This window comes from Protopterus annectens, chromosome 1.part1 (genome assembly GCF_019279795.1).
Source record: "Protopterus annectens isolate FY-2018-M chromosome 1.part1, PAN1.0, whole genome shotgun sequence".
In the NCBI taxonomy this organism is placed as follows: domain Eukaryota; kingdom Metazoa; phylum Chordata; order Ceratodontiformes; family Protopteridae; genus Protopterus; species Protopterus annectens.
In genome coordinates this window covers 1080620893-1080644026 of record NC_056726.1, presented here as the reverse complement: position 1 = coordinate 1080644026, position 23134 = coordinate 1080620893, and the positions used below count along the sequence as shown (strand labels likewise).

Genomic DNA, 23134 nt, shown 5'->3' with positions numbered 1-23134 from the left:
AGTCTTCCCAGATTATGTTTTCTTATGGTTTTATTTCAGTATTCAGTCTGAAACACACCATGCCTGGCTCTTTGAATCAGACATATAAAAGACAGTTCAAATAATGACTGAAACACAAAGAACCAGTAGGACAGGGTGGATGTGAGCAGGTCATATTGGCTCATTCATCCAGGAGGTGGGAGAGTTGACATCGTATCAGTTATTGCCATGCAACAAGACATTTTTTGTGTGGCACTGTAATTGTCTAGACCAGGGGCATGTGCTACCTGATACAAGCTGCTGACAGTACTTCTCATTAGTATGTTTGAAGAAGTGTGTACATGCATGTAGGTGGCATAGAACATCCTGTCTTGACATAGGTACTTACATCAGCAGCCTGGAGGAGGGTGTTACGGAGTTTGCTAGAAATGTTCTTGTTACCATTTTGTCAGCAAGAGTAAAGACCACATCCATGGCTGTCTACTCTGTGTCCATCCAATCAGCTGTCCTCCCTTGAACCCATTTAGTCCCTCATTATTGGAGAATGCACAGAATGGGGGGGGGGTCTGACTGGATGGGACACAGCTGAGGCAGCCATGATTGTGCTCTTTACTGTTGCTTGCAGATAGGTGGAGTCTTGCTGTTTGGCAGACACAGAGGGAATAAGCACCTAGAAGAAATATAAACAGCCCTTCAAGTTGTCTACTATCTCACAATGATGAACTCATTCTGATGTTTCCTTAGGCCCCTTGCCATTTAATTTTCCACTGATTTTGCAGATCATATAAACAACAATTATCGCAGAATTTTCATCTGTGCATCTTACTGTTACAGTTTTGCATAGAAATTGCATTAGTTAAAATATATCAGTTGTCTTACCTCACTGCATGTACGGAGTGCTGGGCACATGGATAGACTGTCTCTGAGTAGAACTTTATCCATGGAAGTAAGGATTCTTTGCTACTGCTTGTTAGGTACCTCCTCGCCATCTGAGACATCTGATAATACACTGAAAAAATAAAGCAGAATACATATGCTCTTACACTAATTAGATGGATCTGTTTCTACATAGGCAAATATTTTCCTTGATTTGAAGTGCTGAACTTTAGAAAACATGTACTATGTTCTTCATCTGTAAATATGTTGTAAGTAATTTCTATGTTAAATTGTTAATCACTATGTAATCCAATGTAACTACTGTCTGTTTATTTTACTGTGGAGCTTTTCTCCCCGGGCCTCCGCTGAAAATGGACCCACATCCAGTCGGACACTCCCGGTCAACAAATTTAAATAAATAAATAAATGTTGCAAATCACAGCTTGTTTCAGTCTTCATTCTGATAACCACTCACAGATAGTTAGGTTTAAGTTCCTTCTTGAATGATAATATAAGAACACAATTAGACTAAAAATAAATAAAGAAATATGCAATAGCTTCAAGTAGAAATCAAGCAGCGTTTTCTATTTCACCTTTAAAATGCAGCAAATTGCTTACTTACAACAGCTGATGATGTTTAAATTGTTAAAATGGACCATTTTATTAATTTCAAGGGTTTCCATGTTCCTGACATCACCTATGAGCATCTGTTGCCAGTACATTTGCTAGTAACCTTGCAACTTCATTAGAAGATAACTTGGAGACTGTCTGCCATGGTCGGACTATTCCGTTAGAGTTCACTTTAAATCTGCAGCCCCTTAAGCACTTCAGTATGACACAAAGGATCAAAATGTCATATTCAACATTATGCATTGAAATACTTGGTACTCAATTACTTTTAGTATCTCTGCCAATCTTTATCTCACCCTTATGCATCCATAGCTACCTTCTTCTGTCACCAGTTTGACAATGTCTTCTTGTTAGCTTTTAGATCTTCTCACGTACCTAGCTCCATATGATGGTAAGTGATTACACTTGGTTGACAAACCATTATTTTTCTCAAATTTTAACAACTTCTGTTAATGTCAATAACAGGATTCATAGACAAATTGTACTCTGTGTATTATTGTACCAAAATCTAGAATGTGTAGCAACTTAGGGATACATCATAGAACCATACAGTACTGTAAATCAGTTTGGTAACAGACAAAATGGGGTAAACAGCTATATAATGGCATGTAAATAATGATCAGTAGGGAAGTGGCACAGATGCTTGTGTCTGAATGTAAAGGCAAAAAGCATGCCTAAATATGTAGCATCACAAGGCGGAAAATGCATGAAGCAGCAGCTCTTGTTCAGTGGTATTTAGTTAGTACGGCGGAAGATGCATGAAGCAGCAGCTGCGGTTCAGTGGGATTTAATTAGTACAGTGGAAGATGCATGAAGCAGCAGCTGTGGTTCAGTGGTATTTAGTTACTGCAGTGGAAGATGCATGAATCAGCAGCTGCTGTTCAGTGGTATTTAGTTAGTACAACAGAAGATGCATGAAGCAGAAGCTGTGGTTCAGTGGTATTTAGTTAGTACGGTGGAAGATGCATGAAGCAGCAGCTGTCATTCAGTGGTATTTAGTTAGTACAGCAGATGCTGCTCGATGTGGTGGCACGTGGCACCATCAAAGGCAGTCCTGACAAAGGCGTACACCACAACAGCAGCTAGTGGGCTCTTTTTGAGTGGGTGTTATACAGGTGTCAGCTGACTTGTATGACCCAAATACTGGAACTTGAGGAATAGTTATGTTTCCCACATCTGTAGCTGCCATGCTACATTTAGCTGGGGTGTTGAGTCACTGCAGTGGCAGACGTTTCTGTGACTGTTGATAGAATGAAGAAATCAATGCCAAAACGCTTTCTGCTGCACTGGAAGTTTCCATTTTTTCCATTGTTGTGCAACCTCTGAGTAGGTTTATATAATTTGTGGGGGGTTGTACCCACATTGGGGGTGCAGGAGGGATTGCCCCTCTGCAAATAAATGTATTTGTGATTTGCCAATAGCTGTTTTGCAATAATTCATCTGATCTGTCAACAGTAGAAGAAACGTCACAACATGCATTCATTTAGCTGTCATCCTAAATACAGGGGAGTCCACATAGTGGAGGCACATTATGTATATCACATTCATCAGCTTGCGGATACTCATGATTGTCCTGTAGAAATTACTGCAATGAAGTATAACTACTTCGGAAGAAAGACACAGGAGAAAACCATCAAAACGTAGTAAAATGTAGTAAAACGTAGTAAAATGTAGTAAAACGTAGTAAAACGTAGTAAAATGTAGTAAAACATAGTAAAACGTAGTAAAACGTAGTAGGCAACACAAACTCAAAACCACAGCAGCAGCAGCAGTGAGTTCAGGTACACAAGCCAGATCACACTTTATGCAAGTCTTTATTCACCTAAAACACACGAAAGGTGTAATCACATATAAACCCAATAATCCGAAAAGGATGAACAGTATTCCAAGTACTTTCATCTCTGATGATTCAGAGACTTTTCCAAGGAAATTAGAAAAGTGTTACAGAGCTCTATTTAAAAAGACAGCTCCTCCCCTAATTAACAGTGAACCAATAAAGGTAAAACTGAATAATAAATATTCATAAAATTCATAAATATTCAATAGTCACAGTAAAATTCATACACAGAACACACATTATAATAAAGGAGAAGAAGCAGTGAAGTAAATAACACACCCAATCCCAATATCACACCCTTGTCAAAATAATGTAGATAAAAATACTGTGAATAGACATACATATATACATATACAAATATATACATATAAGAATACATATTAATTCATTTATCTATTTAATGCTTTTAACTTCAAGAAACAGGCTAAGACTAGAGTATCATTGATACCCGGCCGGTTTATCGCATTAGTTTTAATCTGCCATAGTGCCTCTTGTTTCTCCAGTTTTAGGGTCCAGGGGCCACCCCTTAGGTCTACGTCTAAAACCTCAGTTATATCAGAACTCACAAAGGGTAAAATCAGACTAAAAAACTTCACCAAGGCAAACTATGCCCTCCTAGGTGAAGGTATAAATGCATTCCAAATCCCATCCCAAGCTGGAAGTGGTAACTACACCAAAGCTTACATTAAAGCCCTGTACAATCACTTGCATAAGTGTATAGATTCAGCTGTAGCAGAAATAATCAAAGCCAGAGTCCCAAGTAAAAATAAGCCACCATGGTGGACATCCAGCTTCAACAAACTTTACAATAAGTGCAAAAAGGTTGTGTCCAAGAAAACAAAGGTGAGGCTGTAAACATGGAAAAGCATCCTCCTCAGCCTCAACAGGCAAATAAGATGGCTTGTCAAATCCTGTAAGAGCTTCTTTGAGAGAAACTTGGCTATTACAGACAAGGTTCATAGGTTCATAGATTAGTACTAGGGAAATTGCCCTTGTGGGCCATTTTAAGCCTTAGCCAGTTACCCCATGTGAGAATCAAACCCTGCACCTTGTGTCTGCAAGGTAAACACCTTAACCATTAAGCCAACCTCCAGCATAAGGCCTTTTACAGCTACATACATAGTCTAAAAGGTAGGATTCTCGTTATGGACCTCATAAATAAAAAAATAGGTGAGCAAAAATCCTGGGTCCTACCCAATTTGTTTTCATCAAGGGCAGATAAACTTAGCAAACTGAATGCAACCCCCTTCATTGTAATATGGGCCACCAACTGGCTCACAAACTGGCACACACTGTCAAACTGGGTGACTCCACATCACTCAGCAGACCTGTTACCAGCAGGGTGCCACATGGGTCAGTGCTGGGCCCCCTAATGTTTGGTATATACTTCTCAGAAGTTCAGGTCAAAACTAAGGGGTTGTGGCTGACCAAGTTGGCAGATGACTACAAACTAGGTGCAATTACTGAATCCCCAAATGATATTAGTATACTCCAGGATGGTCTCACACAGACCAGTGACTGGTGTATTAGTCACGGTTTCAAACTGAATGCAAAGAAATGCATCATCATTCCTTTCAACACAAACAATGTCCCTTCACACTATCAAATCAACAACAATACCCTAAGTACCCATGAAGTGGTAAGAGACCTGGGATCACAAGTTGACTGCGACCTTAACTTCGACCACCAGGTGTCTACTGTTTAAGGAAGGGTTTCTATCTAGCACACTTGATCGGTAAAGGCATTACCTCAAGAACAAAAAAGGTTATAACCCTTCTATACTTGGCACTAATGCAGCCCATAATTGAGTGTAAAGTCCTATTCAGCATGTACTTTACAAAGCACCTGCAGCAATTGGTGAGACCTCAGACGTTTCAAAGGAAGAAGATCAAGGAACTCCAGCAAGTGCCTTACACAGACCGACTAGACTCCTAATCACTATACTCTGTATCATACAGACTTCTTAGGGGAGACTAAGGTTGGTACTAGGCTATCAGCCCTAGGGTCTATACAAGCCTAGCCATAGCAATTCCCTGGCTATTTCTTCCCACACTATTTACTTCCCTGGACCCCTGTCTAGCAGGGCAACTGACATGATCCCCGGGGTGAATTTCCTTTCTCCCATACAATTGTCAAGGTTCCTTTTGAAGAGAGCCAAAGAGGCACTCTGCTTGACATCTATGGGCAATCTATTCCAGAGTCTGGGGAGTCTCTGGATCAGGAACCTGTCCCTCCAGCATGTTTTGTTTATTATGATGACAAGATTTAGATCCCTGGAGCATGTGGGTCTGAGGGATTGGGATTTCTTTAAGTGTAGCATGTCCAACAGCTCTGGGTTTGACATGGCCTTGAATGTTAAGCAGAGATCGCCTCTGAGTAGACGATATGTGACAGAGTATAGCTGGAGTTTTTTAAGATGGTCAGTACAGGACATCTGCTTTAGGCCTGTGATTATTTTAGTGAGGTATTTCTGCAGCCTTTCCAGTTGTTGCAGATGTCTTGAGAGGTACATACCAAATGGGGCGTTGTATTCTATAATGGGTCTATTGAGGGATGAGTACAGTGGGATGATGACCTCCTTTTTTCTGGATGAAAAGCCCTTTGTGATGAGGTGTGCCACATAGAAGGATTTCCTGACTGTTGTGGCGATGTGGTTATCGAAGGTGAGACCACTGTCCACCTGTGTCCCTAAGTCTCTTATCACACTTTTGGTGTTTAGTGTACTGCCACCTATATGGCAATTCACAGGTACACGTTTTTTCCCAAAGGGAATAACTATACATTTCTTGGCATTGAGCTTGAGCCCATGGCTCTGGCACCAAGCATCTGTTTCTGTAAGGCTCTTTTGTAGAGTATCCACATCATTTGGGGATTCAATAATGGCTCCCAGTTTGCAGTCATCTGCGAACTTTGTTAGCCAGAGTCCCTTAGTGTTGGCCTGTACTTCACAGAAATAGATGCCAAACAAGAGTGGTCCCAGGACTGAATCCTGAGGTACTCCACTTGTCACTTGTCTGGAGCTGGATTTGGAGTCGGCTACATTTACAGTGTGGGTTCTATCAGTAAGCCAGTTAGCAACCCATTGGGTGATGTAGGGATTAATGCCCAGCTGGCCTACAGAGCAATATGAGCAATATGAGACCCAAACCTAATGAGCTTGCTGCATATCCATAAATCAAATGGGACAAGAGCTACCTGTTCTAGGAACCTAAATATGGCCTGCGACTTAAATAGGACATGCTGGAGGGACAGATTTATCTTCCAACAACTGCTGCATCTTTGGAACATGCTGCCAATTCATGAGAAACAGAGCACCTCTCTGGCAGTGTTTAACAGGAACCTGAATGAGTGGATGGGGCACCATAAATTCTTACCAGGGATAGCACCCACAACCCTCCTAGACATGTGTGGTCATTACTAAACACAATATTTGGTATTAACTAGCATTTATATGGTATTACATTGGGATGAAATGGCTAGGTTTGAAATGACATGCAGGTTGATTGCCTAGAAATCTATGATCCTATGATTGGCATAGCACAAAGTCACTGATATATATACCAATGACCTCTAGAAGTCTTGACTAAGGGATGTGGTAATCCCTAGCACAAAGTCACTGATATATATACCAATGACCTCTAGAAGTCTTGACTAAGGGATGTGGTAATCCCTAGCACAAAGTCACTGATATATATACCAATGACCTCTAGAAGTCTTGACTAAGGGATGTGGTAATCCCTAGCACAAAGTCACTGATATATATACCAATGACCTCTAGAAGTCTTGACTAAGGGATGTGGTAATCCCTTGAAAAGAACACCAGTTATGGGAAGTGGTACAAAAGGGGGAACAGAAACCTTTATAAGGGGCAATTTTTCTGACATCTGGGGCAAGCAACCTAAAACTTTTTGATGACAGAAAAAAATCCCAGACTGTAGATCCTCTGTAAAACCCATTCTTCATTGCTCTACCTGTAGGTCACTGCAGTATATGACTATGTGCCACATTTGATACTGTGTTTCAGAAGGCTGGAGGTACTAGTTGTTTAACTACATTGTCCACTTTCTTGTCTAACTGGTAAATAAGTTCATGGGATGACTCAAAAAGGTCAACAACTGGCTGACTGGGCAAGGCACGATCCCCACTCATATCCTGTATATCCTTTCTCTCTGGTCTTAAGATCAGTCCCTCCAGTGCTTTCATAAAATTCAGGTGACAAGATTCTTAAATCTATCAGGTCTTCATGTCTTCTACTATCTTTGGATTGAGATTCCCTTTGGTTTAAATCATTTCCCAATATAAGAAGAGTGTGTCAGCTTTATTTTCATAAGATACATTTTGAATTTATACAGGAAAACTATTAGCAGCAGTGGATTCTATAACATCTGCAAACACAGAATATGTTTCCCTACAAATATCTGTTTCACTCTGTATAGGCTTGCCATTTACTGGAGGATTTTTATATACATACCTCACATCAAAACATTAAAAATAGTCTCTTTTGTCTAACTTGTTAATGTCCACTTCCTATGCAGTGATTGACTGAGAATGTCTCTGTGGCTCTGGGGACAGCTTTTCAGTTCTACTACTTTTATTTTGTGTGGAGTCTTTTATATTATGCTAGTTTATTTGCTACCATGTACAGCCCGACCAGGTCTACCAGTTGGTCAGCAAACTCAGGACAGCCGTTAATAAGTAATCAATAGATGGCTGAGAAGATTTCTCAGAAAACAATCCATTACAATGCTTTCTACAAAATGGGCTGCAGGATTTTCCTTTGGCTTTAATCACATCTACATCAGGCTGGTCTACACTTGGGAACATGCAGATTTGTTCAAAGCAGAAGTTAAGATATAAAACGCTTGGAACAGGCTGAGGGTGAGACTCCTGAATGAGTAAGTGTGCAGACAAAGAAAGAGTAGAGTAATAAAAACACAAGGGGATAAATGTTGTACATTCCTTACCCTCCAAACACTGACTTTTTACATATGTTCATAGATTCATAAGTAGGGACTAGACTATTGGACCTGGGGCCTATATAAGCCTTGCCAAAAAGATTCCCTGGCTTTTGCCACCCAAGAAAGTTATTTTCCTGTGCCCCTGTCTAACAGAGCCACAGAAGTGATCCCCGGGGTGAATTTCCTATTATTGTTGAGATTTTTCTTAAAGAAGGCTAATGAGGAGCTTTGCTCGACATGAATGGGTAGTCTGCTCCAGAGCATGGGAAGTCTCTGGGACAGGAATCTATCCCTCCAGCTTGTTATGTTTATTATGGTGACAAGGTTTAGGTCCTTTGAGCATGTGGCTCAGAGGGATTGGGGTTTCTTTAAGTGTAGCATGACCAACAGATCTGAGTTTGACATAGCTTTGTATGTTAGGAAGAGATCACCTCTGAGTAGGTGATAAACGATGGAGTAGAGCTGGAGTTTTTTGAGACAATCTGCATATGATGTCTGTTTGAGGCCAGTAATCCTCTTAGTGAGGTATTTCTGTGGTCTTTCTAATTGTTGTAGATGTCTTGCAAGGTACATGCCAAACAGGGCATTGTGGGTCTGATGAAGGATTAGTCGAGAGTAACAATGACCTCTTTTTTTCTGGAGATGAACCCCTTTGTGATGAGATGTGCCACGTAGAAGGATTTCCTGACTATGGTGGCAATGTGATTATCAAAGGAGAGACTACTGTCCACCTGTGTCCCAAGGTCTCTTATTATACTTTCGGCATTTAGTAGGCTACCGCCTATGTGGTAATTCATGGGTACAGTGTTATTCCAAAAGGGGATGACAATGAACTTCTTGGCATTGAGCTTGAGGCCATGACTTTGACACCAACCATCAGTCTCAGTGAGCCCCCTTTTTAGAATGTACACATCATTAGATGATTCTATTATGGCACCTAGTTTGCAGTCATCTGCAAACTTCATTAGCCAAAGTCCTGCTGTATTAGCCTGGACTTCTGAAAAGTAGATGCCAAACAGGAGAGGACCCAGGACTGAGCCATGTGGTACTCCACTTGTCACTGGTCTGAAGTTGGATTTGGAGTCAGCTACTTTCACTGTGTGGGTTCTGTCAGTGAGCCAGTTGGCCACCCATCTTGTGACATAGGGATTTATGCCCGGTCTAATGAGTTTATCTACAATTCCAGAGTGGGGGATGGTGTCAAAAGCCTTGGCGAGGTCAAGATAGGCTGTGTGCAACACCTTACCCTCGCCCAAGGCTCTGGTGACTACTTCAAAGAAGTCACTCAGGTTTAGGAGACATGACCTACCTGTTACAAACCCAAACTGAGTGGGGTACAGAGTTTGGAGGTTACCTATGTCCTTGTTTATAAGTTCCAAGATCATACGTTCCATAGCTTTGTAGATCAGGCTCGTTAGGCTAATGGGATGGTAGTTCCAGGTATCCATGGTAGTGAATGCCCCCTTTGTGGAGTGAGATAACTGTCACTGTGCACCATTCTGTAGGCACAAGGCCTAAAGTGAGGTGATGACTGAACATGGTACATAGGTGAGGTGCCAGTTTGTTCTGAAGTTCATGCAGAACACAGCCTGGAATGTTGTCAGGTTCCATGGATGCTGTGTTCTTGGCTTTGGAGAGTGCGGTCTTTACTTGTGCAGCCATGATTACAGGAGCTTTGCATTCTTCCAATATAGTGATGGGACCTTTGGGGGGTGACAGGGGTGAAGTTTGCACTGAACCTATCTGCCAGGATTTTGGCAATATCTGTTGGTTTTGTATATCTAGTGCCATTGTGCTGTAGCTCAGAGCAGATCTGAGTGTTACTATTGAGATTCTTGACATAGCTGAAGAATGCTTTGTGATTGTCTTTAGAATCAGTGGCGATTTTATTTTTGCAACTAGCTTTGGAGGATTTTATGAGGGATCTCAGCTTCTTACTGAGACTGACCAGGGAGTTCCTGCAAACAGGGGATTTTACTCTTTTTTGCAACAGCTTCTTCCTTCTGTTGTAGAGTTTGTTTATGGCAGGGGACCACCAGATTGGCTTCCTTATTTTGGAGATAGCGTCTTGGTTATGTTGGGGATGGCATGATCCATGCACTCGTGTATGTGCTTATACAGTGCATTTGTATAGGATTCAGCAGTCATACCTCTATTTTCCATCTGTATGGGTGTCGTGAAGCTTGTCACGTGTGTCTTAAGAAGCATGAAGTTGGCTTTGGAGTAGTTTTTTATGGTGGTTTCCTTAATGGGGGATGGGGTGGGATATTGACGTGTAGGGTGATTAGCTTGTGGTTGGATATGACCAGCGAGTTGACCTCTGGCGTGGAACATCAGTTGCCCATATTGGTAATGACCAAGTCGAGGATATTGCTGCCCATGGTGGGGGTATGGACAAGCTGATCCAGGGCACTGGAATTTATGAATTCCAGAAAGTGTTGAGCAAATGAGTTAGTACATGAGTAGTTATCCCATTAGATGGTGGGGTAGTTGACATCACCCATTATTAGGGTATTGGGCTGTACCTTAATATTACCCAGTATATCAAGAAATGTGGAGTGGGCATCCTGGGGCATGTGCAACCTGGATTGCAGTCTTGCCCAGGGTTAGTTGCACTTGGATAATTTCGGATGCATTATGTTGAGCAACTAACCTGGAGTTGTGGATATCCTTAATGAATATGGACACACCTCCTCCTTTAGTGTTCCAGTCCAGGTTAGGTGGCCGAAAGCTGTAGTATGAGTTATAGCCTGGTAATGCATGGGTGCTCTCTGGAGCCTTGAACCAGGTCTCAGGCACTGCACAGATGTCAATGTTCTCCATTTTAAGAAGTGCCTCGAGTGAGTGCATTTTGAGGTTTGGACTTCTAGCATTGAGTAGCATTACTGTCAGATTTTGCTCGCTTATACCTGCTATGGTTATGAGTTTGTCATTTGAACCTTGCCTAAAAAAGGCACTATAGGGGAGGCAAGACCCTTAGCCAGTATCATGAATCCCAGGGGAGACAGGTGCATGCCATCTCTGGCAAAGCATTGTGTATTTGTGGATTATTTAGTTTTTGCAATGAGTTTTGAACAAGTGCTGAGCACGAGGAAACAGTTTTGAGTGCTAAAACTACAAAACTGGCTAATTCTATGGAAAATTAGAAGACCAGACTTTCTGGCACCGGGAATAGTTTAACCCTAGTTAAACTGCGCGATGCGCAAAACAGCTCAAACATGGGTTTTTAAACAGAAAGATGAAAGGGATAGTAATAGCCTAAAATGGCCAGTAAAGCTACAGATTCTAAGCTGAAACCACTCTTCCAGCGACAGATAGGCTGCTCAAAGCTCACCACTCTCACCAAGTCTGCTCTTCAAATTTTCCCTTAAGGAAGCTCTACTTTTAGTATAACCAGACTACTCTCTGTATTATAAGCCTAGCACTTGTTCTCAATACTTCTCTACTAAGTAAGCACTCTCGTACCAAGTAAAGTACTACATCTACTTACCACCCCTGTGAATACCCACTTCCCTTAACGGTATACCACTCCCTTATACTGTTCTAGCATGTCGAGTGGTAGATTACTGGCGTCGTCTCCAGTTCAGCTGGTCAATCTGGGCATCTTGAGACAATGCTACAATTGTCTCATGTACACAGACAACCCTCTCCTCCTCCCAACAAACACAAATACATGTGAGAGATGCAACTATATAGCCAAACTGGAGGCTGAACTCTCTCAACTCAGGGCTGGCATGACCAGACAGGAGGAGATGGCAACCACACACACAACAATCCCAGTCCCACATAGACCTACCACAACTGCAAACCAAACACATAAAAACACAAAGACATACTCGGAGGCTCTAATAAAAAACTTACCAAAACAACAGAGGCTCCCAAAGCAGACATCCAAAAATCCACCACCTCAAAACAAAACACATGCAACACATACTTCAATAAATCAGTGTGTCGACCAATCGCAGCCCTTAAGGCCAAACACCTTGCCTGATAAACTAGTAATAGGTGACTCCATAGTCAGACATACTGATGTCCCACTGACCAGGCTGAACAAGGAGAAGGTGACTGTGAGCTGTCTATCGGGAGCTAGGATCCGCCACATAACACGCACTCAGGTCACTCCAAAGCAAGTACAAATATGACTCCATCATTGTCCATGCTGGTGTGAATGACTTGAGACGTACCTCCCTGGACTACATGAAAAGAGACATAGAGGAGCTCTCCGATTATGTAGCCCAGGCTGGTATGACCCTGACCCTGAGCAGCATCTTGCCCTCACCAAGAATGATACCACAATACAAAGACAAGATGATCAGCTTTAACAATTGGCTCAAGTACTGGTGTCATTCTAAGGATCCAATGTCTGTCTGCCTGGGATGATATGTTGGACAAGCCACGCTGCTTCACAAGGGATGGCTTACACCTGTCACCACTGGGCTTCCGGATATTGGCTAAGGCTCTTGCCACCTCCATAGTGCCTTTTTTAGGCAAGGCTCAAAAGACAAACCCACCTCCTTAGAAAACAAAAATGGAAAAAAACTAAGGGTAATGCTGCTCAACGCCAGAAGTCTAAATCTCAAGATGCAGGCACTAGATGCACTCCTCAGCATGGAGAACATCGACGTCTGTGCAGTAACTGAAACCTGGTTCAAGGCTCCTGAGAGCACCCCAGCACTACCAGGCTATACCTCGTATCATAATTTTCGGACCCCCAAACCCGGGCCGAACCACAAAGGGAGGGGGAGTGTCCATATTCAAAAAGGACACCCACACCTCCAGGTTAGTAGCAACACATGAAGCATCAGAGACCATACAGGTGCAACTAACCATAGGCAAAACTGCTTTACAACTGGTAGCATGTTACAGACCACCCTCCCAATCTCAAGAACCCCACTCAGCCTTCCTGAAGACATTGGAGGATATGAATGTATCACAAAATACCATCATACTGGGAGACTTCAACTACCCAAACATAGATTGGGTACATTATTCTAGCCCTAATACCCTAGCCCAAAGGTTCCTGGAATTCATAAATTCAAATGCACTGGAACAACTAGTCACCTCTCCCACTAGGGGAGATAATATACTAGACCTGATCATCACAAACATGGGGACAAAATGCTCCACACCGAAGTATACCCCTCACTAGTGAGATCTGACCACAAACTAATCACCCTAGATATACATATCCCACCTCCACCCCAGCACAAAAGACCACAGTGAAAAACTTCTCAAAATCAGACTTCACTCTTCTTAAGACTGAGATGGTATCCTTTAAGCCCACTGTGCCAGTGGATACCACATCCCACAATGCCGAATCCTTCACAAATGCTTTCTATGGACATCTCCAAGAATGCATGGATCATGCAATCCCAAACAAATCCAAGTCCCTCTCCACCAAATGTAAGCATCCTGTCTGGTGGACCTCAGCCATAAACAAATTGTATAACAAAAGAAGGAAGCTACTGCACGCCAGAGCGAAATCCCATGAAGGGAAGACATCTCTGATCAACATTAGCAGAAAACTACGTTCTCTCATAAAAACATCCAAGGCAAACTTTGAGAGAAAAATCGCTAAGGACACTAAAGATAACCACAAAGCCTTCTTCAGCTATGTTAGAAACCTAGGAAACCCTCAGATATGCTCAGAGTTGGTTCACAACAACAAAAAATACACTGAACCCACAGATATTGTTAACATTCTGGCTGACAGGTTCAGTGCAAATTTCTCGCCTCCTTCACCCCCAAAAGAAGAAATACTTATCCCAGCTGAATGTAATCTCCCTGTCATCTCAGATGTCCAAGTGAGAACCGCCCTAAACAAAGCAAAACACACAGCATCAATGGGACCTGACGGTATCCCGGGGTGCGTGTTACGTGAACTCCAAGAGGAGCTAAACCCACACATAAAAATGCTATTTAACCTTAGCCTTACTTCGGGATATGTACCTGAACACTGGCGTACAGCAACAGTGGTCCCACTCCACAAGGGGTGCCTCTACAGACCCTGGAAACTACCGCCCATAAGCTTAACTAGCCTGGTCTGCAAAGCTATGGAAAGAATCATTATGGAACTCATAAACAGAGACATAGGGGACCTACAGACACTTAACCCCACCCAGTTCGGCTTTGTAAAAGGCAGATCCTGCCTTTTAAACCTGGTTGACTTTTTCGAAACAGTCACTAGAGCCATTGATGAGGGCAAAGCAGTCCATACAGCATACCTGGACTTGGCTAAGGCCTTCGACACAATACCCCACTCAGGCATCATAGATAAGCTAAACAGCTTAAAAGTAAACCCTTATGTCACTAGATGGGTTGCAAACTGGCTAAAGGACAGAACCCATAAAGTTAAAATTGCTGGAGCAATGTCAGACTCAAAGCCAGTCACAAGTGGTGTCCCACAGGGATCTGTCCTGGGACCCCTCTTGTTCGGCATTTATTTCTCAGATGTTAAAGCAAACATGGGAGGGCTGTGGCTGACAAAGTTTGCAGATGACTGCAAACTAGGCGCATAGTCGATACACCAGCAGACACACACATCCTACAAAAAGGCCTCACTGAAACGGACAACTGGTGCCATAGTCACGTCCTTAAACTAAATGCCAAAAAATGTATAGTCATCCCTTTTGGAAAAAACAAGGTACCCACAAATTATCACATAGACAGCAACCCACTGAGTATGGAAAAAGTAATCAGAGACCTAGGGACCCAAGTAGACAGCGACCTCTCATTTGACACCCACATTGCCAAAGTGGTTAGAAAAACATTGTACCTTGCACACCTCATCATGAAGGGATTCACATCCAGATCCAAGGATGTCATTGTACCCCTATATTCCTCCCTCATCAGACGCATGATTGAGTACAATGCCCCATTTGGTATGTACCTCACCCAGCACTTGCAACAGCTGGAGAGACCACAAAAGTACCTCACCAAAAGGATCAAGGGTCTCCAACATATGTCTTATTCTGCCAGACTAAAGAAACTTCATCTCTATTCAGTAGCATACCGTCTGCTCAGAGGTGATCTCTGCCTGACGTACAAGGCCATGTCCAATCAGGATCTGATGGACATGCTCCACCTCAAAAAATCCAAATCCATCAGGACCACGAGAGCTAAAGACTTAAACCTCGGCACAAGTATGAATAGGACATGCTGGAGGGATAGATTCATAACCCAGAGGCTTCCCATACTTTGGAACAGGATCCCAGTTCATATTAGGCAGAGCCCCTCACTGACTCTCTTCAAGAGAAATCTTGATGAGTGGATGGGAGATCGTAAGTTTACCCCAGGGGTCACATCTGCGTCACTGCTAGACAGGGACACAGTAAACTCATTCTATTATATAAGGGGACCTTCATTGTGTCACTACTAGACAGAGGCACAGTATTCTAGATTTATTCTGCACATTTTTGTACCATTTCATGGGGTGGCAAAAGCCACATCACTATGGCTAGGCTTACAAATGCCCCAGGGGAGATAGCCTAGTACTATACTATGAAACTGTAAACTATGATGAACAGAGAAGCTTCCTTCTATCTTAATAAGGTCTGGGCAGCACTGAAACTACAAAACAGCCCAGAATTCAACAAAATCTGAAAACCGGACTCTACTCGTTATAGAAAGGTGGGAAACGAGTAGAAAGGTAGGATTTTTTTATTTTGTTTTTTTTTTTTCAAAAATTAAAACAGATACAGTAAAACAAACACTTTTAAAGCAGAAAATGTCTATTGCATTTGAGTGTGTAGCCCTCAACAGTTCAATAGTTGAAAAACACTTAATAACTATCAGTTAAAGTGCAAACAGTATCAGAATTCAAAAAACAGTTCAAATAAGTTGCAAAGTTAATAAAAAATGCTCAGAATAGTATGGTTAGTAAAAATAAGCAAAATAAAGCAAAACAGAGGTACTTAATGCACTCAAAGTCTCCCTTTTCTCTCTCTGTTGCTGTAGAACTCTGCAGGACACCCAGGAAACAATTTATTTTTGTTTTTGTGTTTTATATTTTGCTTTCTGTATATTTAGTTAAGTGTGTGTGTGTGTGTGTGTGTGTGTGTGTGTGTGTGTGTGTGTGTGTGTGTGTGTGTGTGATATATAATTTTATATACATATACTATATATGAGTGCATATAAGTTACAATATAATACCTTCAGTATCACTGTGCATTACTTTCATTGGACAGGTCACATTCTAGAAGGATTATAAGTTATTTTATCTTTAGGCTGTTTAGTGGCTTAGTAATGTGCACTATGCTATTATAAAATTATCCACTAAATTTAGTTGGGTGTAGTGGAGATGGTGGGAAAACTCTAGCCATTTCAGTTCAATAAGTTTAAACTGTTAGCACTTTAAAAAGTTATTTTTGTTTAATTTAACTGTTAGGCTAACACACTCAAGTGCGCTAGCCGTTTTAAAGCATTTACTGTTTGCTACTGTATCTTTTCTTCTGTCTCTGTAAAAAAAAGAAAAAAATATCCTTGTTTTCCCGCTTTTCTGAACTAGAATAGTCCAGTCTTCAGATTTTGCTGATCTCTGGGCTTTGTCTTAGTTCCTGTGCTATCCATATCCTTATTTGGATAAGAGGAAGCTTCTTTGTTCACCAGTGGGAGTGGGGAGCACTGAGCAACCTATTTGTCCATAGAGGATTGGTTCCAGCCCAGCAACTTGTAGTTTATTGGCCATTTTGGGTCAATTCCTGGCTCTTTTCAACCCCTGCTATAAAGCCTGTTTTACGTGCTTTTCACTTGTAAAAGACTCAGCACAGCTCCTCGTGGTGTCCTGCAGAGTTCTACAAGCAGCAGAGAGTGAAAGAGTGACTTTCCTGGATTTTTAAGTATTTTTTCTGGCTTTCGCTTTAATTACTGCATCTTGACTGCATTTCGCCTAAAAACAGCTCTGCATATTGTTTTACTGTACCTGTGTAGATTTTAAACTGTTAGCACTTTAAAAAGTTATTTTTGTTTAATTTAACTGTTAGGCTAACACACTCAAGTGTGCTAGCCATTTTATAGCATTTACTGTTTGCTACTGTATCTTTTTCTTCTGTCTCTGTAAAAAAAAGAAAAAAAACAAAAAAAAATATCCTTGTTTTCCCGCTTTTCTGAACTAGAATAGTCCAATCTTCAGATTTTGCTGATCTCTGGGCTTTGTCTTAGTTCCTGTGCTATCCATATCCTTATTTGGATAAGAGGAAGCTTCTTTGTTCACCAGTGGGAGTGGGGAGCACTGAGCAACCTATTTGTCCCTAGAGGAGTGGTTCCAGCCCAGCAACTTGTAGTTTATTGGCCATTTTGGGTCAATTCCTGGCTCTTTTCAACCCCCTGCTATAAAGCCTGTTTTTACGCGCTTTTTCACTTGTAAAAGACTCAGCACAGCTCCTTGTGGTGTCCTGCAGAGTTCTACAAGTAGCAGAGAGTGAAAGAGTGACTTTCCTGGATTTTTAAGTATTTTTTTTCTGGCTTTCGCTTTAATTACTGCATCTCGACTGCATTTCGCCTAAAAAAACAGCTCTGCATATTGTTTTACTGTACCTGTGTAGATTTTAAACTGTTAGCACTTTAAAAAGTAATTTTTGTTTAATTTAACTGTTAGGCTAACACACTCAAGTGTGCTAGCTATTTTATAGCATTTACTGCTTGCTACTGTATCTTTTTCTTCTGTCTCTGTAAAAAAAATAAAAAAAATACAAAAAAATATCCTTGTTTTCCTGCTTTTCTGAACTAGAATAGTCCAGTCTTCAGATTGTGCTGATCTCTGGGCTTTGTCTTAGTTCCTGTGCTATCCATATCCTTATTTGGAGAAGAGGAAGCTTCTTTGTTCACCAGTGGGAGTGGGGAGCACTGAGCAACCTATATGTCCCTAGAGGAGTGGTTCCAGCCCAGCAACTTGTAGTTTATTGGCCATTTTGGGTAAATTCCTGGCTCTTTTCAACCCCCTGCTATGATGCTCATAGAGCAGCATCAGGCAGCGCCGGTTAATCAAGTTTAAACTATTTCTGGCTCCGTAAAGTCTGCTCTTCAATTTTTCCCTTAGAACTGCTCTACTTGCAATCTAAGCAGCCTATACTCTATCTGAAAAGCTCAGCACTTGCTCCTAAAGCTTTTTTTATACAGGTAAAGCACTCTTAAACAAAAGAAAGTACTTCATTCACCTAAATTCCCTTGAGCACCCATTTCCCTATAGGTCCTTTCTGACTCAGTTACACAGCAATCTTTTTCACTATTTCTAGCATGTTGAAAGGTCAGTTGCTGGCGTCCTCTCCTGTTCAGCTGGTGAATCTGGGAATCTTGAGGCAATGTTACAATTGCCTCGTACACAGACAACCCTCTCCTCCTCCCAACAAATACAAATATATGCGAGAGATGCAACTATATAGCCAAATTGGAGGATGAGCTCTCTCAAATCAGTACTGGCAAGACCAGTCAGGAGGAGAAGGTAACCACACACACCACAAACCCAGTCTCACATAGAACTATCACAACTGCAAACCAAACACATAAACACACAAAAACATACTCGGAGGTGCTGATTAAAAATCTACCAAAACAACAGAGGCCTCCAAAGCAGACACCCAAGCAATCGCCACCTCAGGACATAGCACATGCAACACATAGTTCACAAAGTCAGTGTGCTAAACAGTCACAGCCCTCAAGGCCAAACAACATGCCAGATACACTTGTAATAGGTGACTCCATAGTCAGACACACTGACGTCCCACTCACCAGACTGAACAAGGAAAAGGTCACAGTAATGCCTGTTGGGAGCTAGAATCTGCCACATAACACAAGCACTCAGGTCACTCCACAGCAAGTACAAATATGACTCAGTCATTGTACATGCTGGTGCGAACGACCTGAGACGTACCTCCTTGGACTACATGAAAAGAGACATAGAGGAGCTCTCTGATTATGTAGCCCAGGCCGGTATGACCCTGACCCTGAGCAGCATCTTACCCTCACCAAGAATGATGCCACAGTACAAAGACAAAATGATCAGATTTAACAATTGGCTTAATTACTGGTGTAATTCTAAGGGGATCCAATGTCTGTCTGCTTGGGATGACATGATTGACAAGCCACACTGCTTCACAAGGGATGGCTTGCACCTGTCACCCCTGGGCTTCCGGATATTGGCCAAGGCTCTTGCCACCCCCATAGTGCCTTTTTTAGGCAAGGCTCAAATGACAAACCTACCTCCCTAGAAAACACAAGTGGAAAAAAACTAAGGGTAATGCTGCTCAATGCCAGAAGTCTAAACCTCAAGATGCACGCCCTCAAAGCCCTCCTCAGTATGGAGAACATCGATGTCTGTGAAGTGACTGAAACCTGGTTCAAGGCTCCTGAGAGCACCCCAGCACTATCAGGTTTTACCTCATATCATGCTTTCCAGCCCCAAAACTTGGACCGAACCACAAAAGGAGGGGGAGTATCCATATTCATCAAAGATACCCACACCTCCAGGTTAGTGGCAATGCACGAAGCATCGGAGACTATCCAGGTGCAACTAACCATAGGCAAAACTGCCTTACAGTTTTGTAGCATGCTACAGACCACTCTCTCAAACTCAGGAACCCCACACAGCCTTCCTGAAGACACTGGAGAGTATGAATGTCTCTCCAAATACCATCATATTGGGAGACTTCAACTACCCGAACATAGACTGGGAACATTACTCAAGCCCCAACACCCTAGCCCAAAGGTTCCTAGAATTCATAAACTCAAATGTGATGGAACAACTAGTCACCATTCCCACAAGAGGAGACAATATACTAGACCTGATCATCACAAACATGGGGACAAAATGCTCCACACCGGAAGTATATCCCTCTTTGGTAAGATCAGACCATAAATTAATCTTACTAGAAATCCACATCCCGCCCCCACCCCCTGCACAAAAGACCACAGTGAAGAACTTCTCAAAAGCCAACTTCACACTTCTTAAGACTGAAGTGGTATCCTTCAAGGCCCCTGGGCCAGTGGAAACTACAACCCACACTGCTGAATCCTTTACAAATGCCTTCTACTGGCACCTTCAAGAATGCATGGATCATGCAATCCCAAATAAAACCAAGACCCATTCCCCCAAAGGCAGGCGCCCGGTCTGGTGGACCCCAGCCATAAACAAACTTTACAACAGGAGGAGGAAGCTACTACATGACAGAGCAAAATCCTTAAAAGTGAAGGCATCTCTGATCAGTACTAGCAAAAAACTATGATCACTCATAAAATCATCCAAGGCCAACTTTGAGAGAAAAATCGCAAAAGACACAAAAGACAATCACAAGGCCTTCTTTAGCTATGTTAGAAACCTGGGTGGAAACTCCCAGATATGCTCAGAGTTAGTCCAAAATGACACAAAATACACTGAACCCACTGACATTGCCAACATTCTGGCAGACAGGTTCAGTGCAAATTTCTCCTCCCCCTCCCCCCCAAAAGGAGAAATAACCATCCCAGCAGAGTGTAGCCTCCCTAACATCTCAGATGCCCAGGTGAGAGCCGCCCTCTCTAAAGCTAAAAACACAGCATCAATGGGACCGGACGGTGTCCCGGGCTGTGTGCTACATGAACTCCAAGAGGAACTAAACCCACACACAAGGCTGCTGTTTAATCTTAGCCTTACTACAGGATACGTACCCAAAGAGTGGCGTACGGCAACAGTGGTCCCACTTCACAAAGGCGGTGCTTCTACGGACCCTGGAAATTACCACCCCATAAGCTTGATGAGCCTGGTCTGCAAAGCTAGGAAGAGGATCATTATGGAACTCATAAACAAAGACATTGGGGACCTACAGACATTGGATCCTACCCAATTTGGCTTTGTCAAGGGCAGATCCTGCCTTTTGAACTTGGTCAACTTTTTTGAAACAGTCACAAAGGCCATTGATGAGGGTAAGGCAGTTCACACAGCCTACCTTGACCTTGCAAAAGCCTTTGACACAATACCCCACTCGGGCATCATAGACAAACTCACCAGCTTAAATGTAAACCCATATGTCACAAGATGGGTTGCAAACTGGCTCAAGGACAGAACCCACAGGGTCAGAGTTGCTGGATCTATGTCAGACTCTAAGCCAGTCACAAGCGGTGTCCCACAGGGCTCAGTCCTGGGACCCCTCTTGTTCGGCATTTATTTTTCCGAGGTACACTCAAACATAAGAGGATTGTGGCTGACAAAGTTCGCAGATGACTGCAAACTGGGCGCCATAATTGATACTCCAGCAGACACAAACATCCTTCAGAGAGGCCTCATAGAAATGGATAATTGGTGCCAGAGCCATGACCTTAAGTTGAACGCCAAAAAATGTATAGTCATACCCTTTGGGAAAAACAAGGTACCCACAAATTACCACATAGGTGGTAATCCATTAAGTACGGAAGAGGTAATCAGGGACCTAGGTACCCAGGTTGACAGTAACCTCTCATTTGACACTCACATTGCCAAAGTTGTTAGGAAGACCTTCTATATTGCCCACCTTATCATGAAGGGTTTCACATCTAGATCAAGAGAGGTCATTGTGCCCCTGTACTCTTCTCTTATCAGGCCAATGATTGAGTAGAATGCCCCATTTGGGATGTATCTGACCCGACACCTGCAGCAGTTGGAAAGACCCCAAAAGTTCCTCACCAAGAGGATAAAGGGTCTTAAACATATGTCATATGCTGCCCGACTAAAAAAACTCTAGCTCTATTCAGTCGCATACCGCCTACTGAGAGGTGATCTGTGCCTGACGTACAAGGCCATGTCCAATCCGGAATTAATGGTCATGCTCCACCTCAGAAAATCCAAATCCATCAGAGCCACGAGTGCAAGATACTTAAACCTCAACACAGAAATAAATAGGACATGCTGGAGGGACAGATTCATAACCCAGAGGCTCCCTACACCCTGGAACAGAATCCCTGTCCATGTCAGGCAGAGCCCCTCGCTGACTCTATTCAAGAGAAATCTTGATGAGTGGATGGGAGATCGTAGGTTTACCCCGGGGGTCATCTCTGTGTCACTACTAGACAGAGGCACAGTAAACTAAACCCTAAATGGGCATAGTATTCTCATCCTAAGGGGTGGTGAAAGCCACACACACACTGGCTAGGCTTATAAATGCCCTAGGGCAGATAGCCTAGTACGAACCTATGAACCTATAATAGCTTACAATGATGTGAACAGTAGGGTTTTCCAGAGGCAAATTTGGATATGTTATAATAGGAGTATTGTAGTTTATTACTAAGGGTTGAGTGAAGGTTAGTAAAGTAGCACTACCATACAGAAGGGGGTGAGTAAGGTACTGGCAAGTTTTGTTTTGGTGTGGTTTCCAGGTAATGTTTCTGGCGATATAGTTTGCCTAATTTAAAGTGTGTTTTCTTTATTGCACTGAGAATAAGTGGTTCATGAGTGAGTTTGTCATCTATTGTTATGCCTAGCAGTTTGGCTATTTTCACTATTTCGATTTCTGCACCATCCTTAGCAAAGATTTTAAAGTCAATGTCTGGTGATTTTGTAGAGAAAAGTAAAAGTATAGTTTTTTGGGGGTTTAACATAAGTTGTACATTAATAAGCCATGATTCAATAGAAGTAAAGGCCTTTTGTGTAATTGTGAGGAGATCTGAGGAATTGTTGGAGGTGGATATTAAACACAGAATCATCGGCATTTTGGATGAGGTTTTGGATGTGGGGGGCTTTGTGATCATTGATGAAGGTATTAAACAGCAGTGGTTCTAAAACTAAAATGGATCCTTGTGGGACCCCTATGTTGTTAGCTTGATAATCAGATTGTACATTATGCCATCTTACTGATTGTTCCCTGTTGTTTAGGTAAGAGTTAAACTATTTAAGGGATTTTGGGGAGCATCT

At 42.3% G+C, this 23134-nt stretch overlaps 1 protein-coding gene across 1 annotated transcript in view; it reads right to left on the bottom strand.

Annotated features, from left to right (window-relative positions):
• LOC122813602 (acetylserotonin O-methyltransferase-like) overlaps positions 1–23134 on the bottom strand; it is a 237282-nt gene that overhangs the window by 160874 nt on the left and 53274 nt on the right. The window contains exon 2 of the mRNA XM_044086017.1: positions 859–988. Within this exon, the coding sequence (XP_043941952.1) occupies positions 859–988 (130 nt within the window). The remainder of the gene's footprint in view (positions 1–858; positions 989–23134) is intronic.